Source organism: Macrotis lagotis, chromosome X (assembly GCF_037893015.1).
Source record: "Macrotis lagotis isolate mMagLag1 chromosome X, bilby.v1.9.chrom.fasta, whole genome shotgun sequence".
In the NCBI taxonomy this organism is placed as follows: domain Eukaryota; kingdom Metazoa; phylum Chordata; class Mammalia; order Peramelemorphia; family Peramelidae; genus Macrotis; species Macrotis lagotis.
Genome location: NC_133666.1, coordinates 61,342,604 through 61,354,327, shown reverse-complemented (window position 1 = coordinate 61,354,327; position 11,724 = coordinate 61,342,604). Strand labels below are relative to the sequence as shown.

Sequence of the window (11,724 nt, the reverse complement as noted above, 5' to 3'; positions counted from 1 at the left end):
AAAATGACTCCAAAGTGTAGTGCTAACAAGCTGTCCAGTATTTCTAAGTGAAAGAAGGCTGTGGTGTGTCTTACAGAGAAAATACTTTTATTAGATATGCTTCATTCAAGCATGAGTTATAGCACTGATTATGTTCAGTATTAGGATAAGTCCAGAAAAAAGAAAAAAAATAAATTGGATGATCTGCCCAAAGGACCATGGTGGAAAATACTAAAGCAAATGTGATCATATGCTTTCAAGAATCTTGTTTTATATTTCCCTAGGAGGAATGGTTCAGTATTTGTTATTTCAGTGTTCCTGGTGGCTTTATAGAACTTAATACTGTGAATAATGAGAAGGAACTATATATTCTTTAATTTTCCCATTCAAAGGATATCAAATGTGACTCATATTTAATTTTCCAACATTCTGTTCAAGTTTATGTTTTCATTTTTGCTTATCTTTTTGAGATTTATTTAGCTCTGAGAAAGGAGCATTAAAGACTTCTATAATTATTATTTTGCTATTTGTCTTATTTGATTCATTTTACCTTTTCCTTTGTGAATTTAGCTGCTATGCCATTTACTTATATAGAAGTTTAATAATGCTAATTATGTGAGACAATGTAGCATTATGGATAGAGAGCTGGCATTGGAGTCGGGGAGTCCAACTTCTGACAAATACTCCCTGCGTAATTCTGAGCAAATCACTTAATCTCTCAGTGTCCTAGTCAGATCTAAGATTATAATTGTCCAGAAGATTCTTGATAGTTTCTCCATGGAAATTCATCCTTCCAATGAAACCATGTTACTTCACTATCTGTAATCCATACTTCACTGTGCCCTATATTGTTTCATTGTTTACTGTGACTTTAACCATAATATGGTTACCTGTTTTTCTCTTTTGAAATTGTGAATTTTTATTTTTGTCTTTTCTAATGCCATGATTGTAATTCCTTCTATTGGATCCCCTAATACATATTGAACGTGTATTCCCTGTAAGTCTTTATGGTTTATATGCTTTTTTAAAAAAATGTTCTTTTAAAATCTTGCATTTATGGATTTTGGTCATTTGACACCCCACTGAATTCTTTCTTGTGACAAAGAAAGACTCTTAAATCAAAAACTGATAAGTGACAATGTTTGACAATAAATAAAATATTCTGTGCTAGTGGTTTCAGAATCTGTTGTCTGAAACAGTTTTTTTTAATTTCTTAGAGTTCATCTTCCTTGTAATAATTTTTAATTTGCAGCTTTGGTATCTTTGTTGAGATTATTCTCTTTGTTGTAGTTATTTTTCTCTATATTGGTTTACTCAATTTTTTTCCTGCTTCTCTGAATTCCTCCTTCACTTCTTACTGCAGAACAATATTCCATTACATTCACATATTAAGACAGAGGGGATTTCCCTCCCTTTTCTTAGCTCAGTTGATATGATCCTAGTATGTCCATGTGTTAAGTAAATAGAATACTTTCACAGCTAATGGGGTGTTAAACTGAATGTAAAGTCATGTTTATCCCATGCTATACATTGATGAAAGTAAATTGGATGGTAGAAAATGACAATATCCCTGATGGTATACTTAAAAAAACAGTTTACCAACTCATGAGTCAGTCCAAGCTGGAGTTAGCCCTGGAAGTCAGAAAAATCATCCTTGTAAGGACAGGAAAGGATTTTTCCTCCATCCTTTCCCATACTGATCACGTTGCATTTAAACAGAACTGTTCAAACAGCAGAATGTCTTAGTATCCAGTGGGGAGCCGAGATATTCCCTCCAAATAGATGTGGACACAGAGAAACAGTACTCAAGCAGGCATTTATAATAATGAGATGATACCTAGAAAAAAACTCAAGAAATTCCTGTACCAGGCAATTAACAATGGAACTGTGGAGGAGAGTAGTCTTTGGTAACCCAGCTGTGCCCTATGAGGAACTTTGTGTTAATTGAGAAGGAAAAGGACATCAAGCCCCTTTAATACTAGAGAAGTGAGTTGCTTGGACCATATGTGTTCCTTGTATGTGTACCTTGTGAGTATTGTGTTCCAAGTTTGTGCCCATTTATCATATGAATACTTTGTGTATTTGTGGGATATTACCCTCAGATTTGGGAAAGGTGGGAAGACTATTATTACTACACTACATTAGCAAATACTGATTTACTGGTGCTCCATCAACCAATACTATACCATCCATATGTGGAACCATGGATTTCAGCCTGGTGGAGTTTTGAATACTGTGGATAAGTTTATTTACCTTAGCAGTGGACTTTCCAGGGATTTACACATTGATAATGAGGTTGACACACCCATTGCCAGAGCTAGCTCAGTGTTTGGGAGGCTCTGAAAGACAGTGTGGGAGAGAAGAGGTATTAGACTGATGGTCTCATTGTTGTATGTCTGCATAATCTGGACCCAACACCAGGAAACTGAATTGCTTCCATTTAAACTGTCTTCCTGATTCACCTGGCAGGATAAGATACCAGACACTGAGGACCTTTCTCCAGCTAAACTGCCAAGCATTCCAGCATTACTACAGAGAGCACAACTATGATGAGACTGGCTGTGATATTACAGTGCCAAATGTACGTTTGCCAAAAAGTCTATTTCATAGAGAACTGACACAGGGCAAGTGCTCACAATGGGGTCAGAACAATCGATACAGGGACATCTCAAAGGTCTCTCAAGAACTTTAGAATGGATTGTGCAGCATGAGAGACACTGTCACAGGCCCACCCAGCATCAGAGAAGGTGCTGAGCTCTACAAGGAAGGCAGAATTGAAGCAGCCCAAAGGAATTTAGTGAGACATGTAAGTTTGGGGTACCCACCCCAGGTGTTCACATGGATTATTTGTGCCCAACCTCTAGTAGAACATTTCAAGCTTGTATTGGGCTGATCAGCCATAATCAGACACACTGTAACTTGTCTCTAACATGATGTCACTTTGGTCTTTGAAAATGAAGGACAAGAATCAGAACCAACCAACCTTGGCTAAGAGTTAATTGTGTTTATCAATTGTGATTTTAAGTTAAAGTGGTAGAGACCAGATCCTCATGGTCTCCTAGAACCAAGGTACTCAAAATTTAAAACTTAAGGAGGTAGTTCAGACTAGGTGCTTTACTTGCTTTGTAGCTTTTTCATCCATCTATTATCCATTCAGTAAACACTCATTTTATTTTTAGATATTTCCTACCACAGAGTGTTATGAATATTTCAATATATATTGAATATCTGTATCTATATTTGACTTTGTTGAGGTAGATGTCCACAAGTGATTTCTTGGATAAAAGCAAATGGGAAGTTGAATCACACTTTTTTACATATTTCCAAATTGATTATCAAAATGGATGAACTCCACAGCTTTACCAAGATTTTATAAATGTGCCTGTTTTCCCACTGCCCCTAAAACATATACTTTTCTTGTTACTTTTGTGAATTTGAACAATGTGAGATGGAACCTCAGTTTTAAATTTTGCATCTCCTTTATATTTAGTGATTTTAGAGCACAGAGGCTGTAAAACTCCCAAGTGTAACCTGAATGAGATCAAAAATAATTGGGAAATGAACAAAATAAATGAAAATAAAATATAATATTGATAATGTTAATTTGTGGTTTTCTAAGTCAATATGTAGCCCACATGGATCCGACTCTGAGTTTGACACTACTGATTGAGAGTTTATTTCATATGATAGAGAACTGGTCTTGCAACTAAAAGCATGTTGTCATGGGCTGGTTCTGATTCATATTGGTACCCTGGTAGTTTAGGTCCAAAACTGGAAAGAAATAAGAAAATTATAATCCACCTAACAGTGAACAAAGGTGATGGGCCTGGCTACTAGGCATAGCAGGGTAAGAATATTCAGAACAAGGAAAAGATGTTCATCTAGGATATAACCGCACACAGTCCTCCTGTACTAGTTTTCCTCATTCTGCTGGGCTCCGGTAAGAAACCTCAAGTAAGGGGAGGCGAGGTGGCACAGAGGATAGAGCCCGGGTCCTGGAGTCAGGAGTACTTGAGTTCAAATCTGGCCTCAGACACTTAATAATTACCTAGCTGTGTGCCCTTGGGCAAGCCACTTAACCCCATTGCCTTGCAAAAAAAAAACAAACCCCATAAAAAAAACCAAAAAAAAAATGAAAAAAGAAACCTCAAGTAGAAATCCAGCCCCTCATGGCTATTTTGCCTCCATGAAATCAAGAAAGCACATCAATGTCCAAAGCTTTAGTCCCCTGAACTGGAAAAATCTCAGATAGTTTCTAATATCTCTAAAAAAATATCCTAACTTGCATGGGAATGTATAGTGGTAGGTTGGTTTAAGAATATTTTCCCCAACACATCCTTGGTTTTTAGGAACTAATGGTCTTTTGAAGAAGAGGTGTCAAACTCATAGAGAAACAAGTACAGGGAAAGGCACTAATAGATACATAGGGATCCCTGCAGACTAATATTGAATTAGTTTTATAATGTAATATTATCTATGCTTTATTGTATTTTTATTGTGCTAAATATTTCTCAATTACATTTAATCTAGTTCTGGTATAGTTGGAGAGTGTAGTGAGCTGTATGTGTGACACATTTGTTTTAGAGTAATGTAAGAAAGCTGATTATAGAAAGCACTGGAGGAAAAGAAAAAAAAATAGAAAGATAAGAAACAAAACAATCGAACAACCTTCTGAAAAAAGTGACTTAGTATGGGAGAATGAAGACCTGAAATCTCATCTTTTTCCCTCCTTTCCTACAAAGGACCAAGTCCCAGAGCTAGACAATTTGGCCACCTTTTATCAGAACTAAACTCTCAGGTTTTAGTTGGCACAGATTTTACAGGTAGGGTCAAAGTAGGTGCTATATATAGCAGAGGTTGGATGAGAAATTACTGTTACTTAGAAGGCCTGAATGGGTCATGATTTGCATCAAAGCATCGCAGTGTCTGTTGGAGAGTGCTCGAATAGTGGATATTGATAGGACTTTAATATTAGCCTTGGACAAGAACATTAGGCAATTATAGAAAAAGTTTCCTCTCTATTAATTAGAAATTTATATTAAAAATTCTAACCCAAAATCGTTATTTCTTTGTTCCTCAGTTCATAAAATTTAAACTAGACTATATTCTAAGTGTTTCAATATTACACAGACCTGATTAGTGTAGTATTGGTTCCAGAATTTTTTTTTTATTTTCTATAAAGAGAATTAATGGTAGTATTAGCAGACCATGCATACAAGGGGATTGTTATAGTGCAGAAAACGTTTTGAGGATGGGGTTTAGAGACTATTCAATGTACATATACTTAAAGGGTCAATTTTTAATGACATTTCCTAAATTTATTAAAAAGGTATTCGGTTTAAAAGACAGTGGGTTAGTATCAAAGCTGGTCAATGTTATTTTATGTGATAAAACATAAAATTTTAAAATATTTAGGTGTAGGTCAAGTCAAAGACTAGATAGAGGACTAATCAAAAGGGGGAAAGACAGGGAGCTTGCTTGCACAAAATCATTTAATGATATCTTGTTGATAAAAGTAAAATCTTTCAGTTTCACTTGAAAAATAACCAACCAAAGATATGAAGTTTTTATTTTATTGAATGAGTTTATTAATAATCATATTAATTATAAGACATCATGCTATACAGAACCTGAAATAGAACTACTCCTAGAATTACTTCAGGACGCTACACTGCTAGCCTAGGCCATACAGTATCCACCTCGCTTACTTCCAAAATATGGTTAGAGCTACTTCCATACACACACTGTTCACTCTCAGATCCTGTAAGATATCACAAAATATCTGCCCAAAATACAAACATAAATATATATTTTTAAAGTTTTTCAAATATACTTATGTGTAACATAATTCACACACAACATTTTTGTAAGTTAAGATGTAAATTCTTTGCCTTCAAATCTATTTGTTTTAACATCTATTTTTGTACACACATACTTAAAACCAACCTCTTTGATACTACTTATGCTGGTAATTGTTGTTGTCAGATTTTGTTTCAATATCAGACTTACTATGAATCAATTGATGGTTAGTATATTAAAAAAACTATTGTAAATAAGAAACCCTTTTTTGAAATTATCATACCAAATTTCTCTGAAACAGTCATTGTAATTAACATTCTTGTCCAAGTTTTGTATTGTTCTTACTTCCATATTTTCTGCTGCTAGCTTGAAATAGAAATGTAATTTTTTTTCTAATAAAGCAATTAGTGATGGGTCTAGAAGCATCCTAATGAAAATTTTAAGATAATTTTTCTTATGGAGGAAAAGAATCACAAAGTTTGTTGCCAAATCATATCTTGAAAATATATGTCTCATTTAACTTCAGTAAATTTAAAGAAAAAAATGAAAGGTCTGGTATATATGAATATGTTGCTAAATATAAAATCTTTAACTTAAACAAAAACTTAGGTTGAAATTTGCATGAGTTGAAACCAATCAATTTCTTCAAAAGTAAGGCAGGATAGTTTTCCTTTGAAAGAATAATTTAGATTGCAAATTAGTAGCTTTTGCATGTCTCTTACCATTTTAAATATAGTGTGACAAATGTTTATTAAGGAAGGCAAGGTTTTCTTATTTTGTTACCATAATACACAAGAACAAAGTTAATCATTAAGCTACCATTATAACATAGATAGAATTGTTTTAGCTCCATAAATTCACATAATTAAAAGTAAAATGTCAAGTGACTAGATAAGACCACAAAAATGTACACTTTGTGCACTGACTAAATTGCTTCTAGATCTTAGATAATAGTTATACATCATGTAGAAGTCTACTGGTATTATTCTTAAGACACTGACACAGCATTTGCTGAAATTTCAAAAAAAGGATGTGCACATTCTTGGTATACCATAGGCCCAGTCTTACAAATGCTCCCTATTTGCGGTGTATATTGTAGTTACAAAATACATAATCACTGTATAGTCAAATTTATTTCAGATGCATGTTGTCAAACATTGGGAATAACTTATTCTAAAAAGGTCTATCATATATCATAGTTCTTCTTTTGGCGGGTTAATTGGCAGATACAATTTAAAGATATATCAATATTTGTTTTTTTTAAACAGTTCTTCTTTCCCTCTCCCTCCCCAAGTTGGGAACGATTGAGTGCCAAAGGTAAATTATTCTCATCATGATAAATTCCCCTGAATGGCTCTCCTAGTCTTTGCCTCCATTTGTTTCAAGAACTAGTTGATGGAATTAGAAAGTTCTCACTGGGAATGAAATCCTGAAATATATAAATCCAAAAAGGCCTGATTGAGTAGAAAGCTGGTCCAAGAATGCACTGGCTAGAATAACTGAAGTCACACATTTGCCTTTGGTCAAAGCTGATCCAACTTCAATATACCCTGTAGCAATTGCAGGGTTGGGGTGCCTATTTATTAACGTAGATTAAATAATATGGACAGGCAGTGGGAACCAGGGTAAAGGTGGGGCCAGTTCTTCAGTCAGGAGAACTCAGGGTCAAGTCCTGCAACTGACTGGTACCGGCTATGACTCTGGGTAAATTAGCTTCTCAGGGCTCCAAACAGCTGCTCGTCTGTTCCAGACAAGTTGAGGAACTGCAATAGGAAGTTAGCCCACTGAAAAAGTCTCAGGTCAAAATCTCTCTATAACAAATATAAGTGAATCCTTTCTCTAACCCCATATATCCATTCATAGGATCTGAGAGCTGTCATTGACCTTCAGAGTTCATGAAACCCATCCCTATGACTCTAGAAGGGTGAAGGTTCATATTTTTAAAGTTCCAAGGATGGAGATTAAATAGCTTCCCTTAATTATCCATGAAATATACCTACTTGTCAGGTTTTCATATAAACGCATACATAATATACACACCCTCTGCTTAAGTTAAAGATGACATCCTTTTATTCTATTCTTTGTTCATGTGTTATTTTATACTGTCTTTTAGTCCTAATTCTTTTCAGTGTTCTGTTAGGTCTTGGTTTTTTCCATCTTTTCAATTATTTTCATGGTTTTATGAATGCTAAGTTCTCAACATCCCTTAAAAGTCATGATAACCCCAAGTTAATTTTGTGCCTCTGACTAGTAGATGCAATTTGTTGTATTTTCTAAGCTCAGGAGGGAAAGTACTTGTCATGATGGGGTCATTGAAAATTTGGCAGTATATATCCATAACAGAGTACCAACTATTTTGTGTTTGGTTATTTTCGGCCATGACTGCACCATAGTGAAAATATTCTACTTCGTGTTCTTAGATGATGTATTCTTTAAATAATGGTCATCAAATATTGGTCATTTTGAGATAAAAAGATTTGGAAATTCCATAGGAATTTTGAAGTTCTAGATTTGTGTTCTATTCATCTTTACAACTATGCATAATATATGTGTGTGTGTGTGTATATATATATATATATACACACATATGTACATATATTCAAGACATCTGCACAATATAATTCAAATATTCCCAAACATTTAGCACAAGCACAAAGACTCCTGGGAAATGCCTCTGTTTTTTCTCTACAATAGCTATAGGTAGCCCTAGCCTATCTCTCTCAGTCCAATTGGCCATTCCATTGTATCTAAAGAATGTAAAATTACAGCTACTGTGTGTCAGTCTCCAAAGGATTCACATTGCTTTTTCAGGATTCACATGGGACTGGAAACCAGTGTACCACAAATCTGTCTAAATAGTACTGAAACATAAAGAAGGAAAAAAAGAAAATACCTGCCACCTGCTATGTTGCAACTTTGTTAATAAGTTCTGAATTTAAAAGTGAAGCTCTTCTACAAACTAAAATCAAACATGATTTCAATAGGCTGAAATCAATGAAATTAAATATACAATTACAAAGCTACTTATACCTGCTGGGCATATAAGAGAGACGATGTCTCAACATCCAGTGAAATCCTCACCAATAGGTACATTTGTCTTTTTTGTTTGTTTTTTTTTTTCTCCAGAAGCTTATATTAAAACATTTTACACACACATTTTACTCATAAATTATAAATTTAAGTTATACATTATGGAGCTTATATCTAATTATATCCACAGAAAGTTATACTTTTTGTATGTTTTTTGTTTTTTGTGGTTTTTTTGGAGGTTTTTTTGGTTTGCTTGTTTCTTTGTTTGTTTGCTTGTTTGTTTGCTTGTTTGTTTCTTGTGTTTGGGGATGTTTTTCTTTCCCCTAAACACAGATTGTCTTCTTGTAACATTGAAACTAGACAAGTTACCCGGGTTTTTGTTGTGAGAAATCAATTCTAGGTGGAGTTTCTGTGACTTGGTGAAATGTTCACATAGATAATATGAAAAGAGGAAAAAAAAACAAAACAACAGACAACGGAAGGAAATAATTTCCTTAGGAACACAAGTGTATTCCTTTTTGCCACAGAAGGATATCTTTTGATTCCTGTCTGGGATTTCTTGGTTTTCCTTTTATGGTGAAGCAAGTATTTCTTATCCACCACAAAAAGCAGTAAGCAACTCCTAATCTCCTCCAGCACATCACTTAGAAATTCTGTACAAGAATATATTTGATGTATATTTATAATTATGTCTCTCCAATGTTTGCTTCCTGCTTTTCATCTGTATAATGTCAGTTATTTTCTTCAATATGTTGAGCTAGAATGACAAAAATCCCTTAGTCTAATGGGCTTAGTGTGTGGTTATCTATAGTTATATTGAATCCTTTATGGAAAATCTTTCCATAAGTGCCTATAGTCCTGTAAAATTAACATTTAAATCACCAGTATATTCTCTAGGCGACAGCAGTTTACAGCCACAGCCCTGAATCAGTCACCAAATCTATTCCTCTTCCTTGTGTTTTCAGTCCTCTTATGTTCAATTTCCAGGGACATAAACTAATATGAACTTAGGAAAGAAAAAAAAAAAACCTGATTAGTAATGGAAGAATGGCCAAACAATGACAGACGAAATGAGTCTTGCTATAGCTTACATTAAACTAGGAAGGTAAATTTGAAAAGAAAAAGTCCCTTTGGAAATCCAATAACCTCTTTTGGCACAGTATAGTACTTTAAGGGCCAAGCAGTGGTGCTTTAAGGGCAAATCCAGACTTTGTGGTATCATTTATGTTGATTTTGAACAGCATGTGAATAAGTTGGCAGAATTTACACATAGAGGCAGAATTTCAGAGTTCAGATGAATTCCGAAATGGTAGAAACCACATAGCTTTTATCTGTCACAATAGCCCCATTTCTACTGTAAATATTGTTCCTTGATTTTTGTTTCTCCATAGTTGATTCAAGCTTCCATCAAACTTTTTTTTTTAGGTGAGACTAGGAATCTAGCTCTTTTTTCCGTTTTTTTTCTATTTACAAAATATACAGGTGTAGCAGTTTTTAATATGCATGTAGTTCAGTTACTTTGATTATATACACTCACTCCTGAAGTCTGAAACAGCTAGCTTAGCTGATAGGCCTTACATGTGATCCTCTTCGACATTGGGAGAACCCCGGGAAGGCTGGCCAGGAGTGAAGGATGACATGGGAATGACTTTGATTGAGTCATCATGTTCAGCTGTGCAAAACAGGGCTCTGGGACTGCATCTTCGTCCCTGGTTAGAGTCATCCTGTACAACCACTCTTCCTTGAGCACCCCTTGCTTCAGATCTAGCACCATGCCCCAGTTCTTGGCTGAGGGGCCGGGGGGGACTGGTGCAAATAGCAGCAGCCTGGGGCTCAGGAGGATTATGGCACATTGCTGTGGTCGTGATCAGATGTGGAGCAGGAGAACTGTGGCGGGTCACCACTGGTTCTGGAGAACGAGGGTGCTGATACTGGGGTACCGCAGCAGGCATCCAGCAGGAGTCAGAATGACCAAGAATAAGGCATTCTTGGGTGCAGTTGTCAGAGGCTTCTTCAAGGGTCGGTTGGATAGTTATTTCTGCAGCTGGAAAAAAAGAAGCAAGTGTCATAATCTCCACTTAGAGGAAAATGGTCTGAAGAGAATGCTGTGGACTTTTTAGAAGTAGTTACAGGCAAATCTAACTAGGATAAAAGCTAACCGTTTTGCAAATCAGATACTTCATTCTGGTGTTATGGTGCATATTACTTTTAAAAAGTAAATGTGTTACAATTAATGTTCCTTTAAGAATATAATTTTGTTGTACTATTGATACAACAGGAGGGAATCTGGGAGCATTTTGGAAACCAGGAACACTGACTGATATACAAATGCAAAACAAGTCACTGGAACAAGGAAGCAGTTACTTCTATGATGTAGATCCCCAAAAATACATCCAAAGAAGAATAGTTTCCTTTCTCTAGAATTATCCAGATACCTGATTATACTATATACCATTAGATTGCAGAACCCATTAGATTACATAATAATGTAATATATGACAATATCATCATATGATTATGTCATTACATAGAATATAATCTCCTCAAGGGCAGGGGCTATTTTTTGCCTCTAATTTTGAATCCCTAGTACTTAGCAAAGTGCCTGGCTCATAGAAGGAGCTTCATAAATATTTACTGATTGATATCCAAAATGAAGTTGAAAATTGAAACAAATACTATCCAAATCTTGTTTTCATTTTTTTTTAACACACCATTTACGCTTTCTCTATATTTAAGGGAAAATTCCATTTTTTGTTGATACTTTTAATTAAATGATAATGATGCTTGTCCTTTGTTCTTGAAGAAGGCTATCACATTGAGGAGGTAATGACCATGACAAGAACATGAATTAGATTTGAGTGAGGGGGATGTTGTCAATTTCTCCTCTGGAACTATCTGGGTCCATTGACCATATAT

At 35.0% G+C, this 11,724-nt stretch overlaps 1 protein-coding gene across 1 annotated transcript in view; it reads right to left on the bottom strand.

Moving 5' to 3' along the window:
• Positions 1 to 5,568: 5,568 nt before the first annotated feature.
• The window catches only part of LOC141502154 (protocadherin-11 X-linked-like), a 550,716-nt gene continuing 544,560 nt past the window's right edge, over positions 5,569 to 11,724 (bottom strand). The window contains exon 9 of the mRNA XM_074206744.1: positions 5,569 to 10,852. Coding sequence (XP_074062845.1) covers positions 10,383 to 10,852 — 470 coding nt within the window. The 3' untranslated portion in view covers positions 5,569 to 10,382. The remainder of the gene's footprint in view (positions 10,853 to 11,724) is intronic.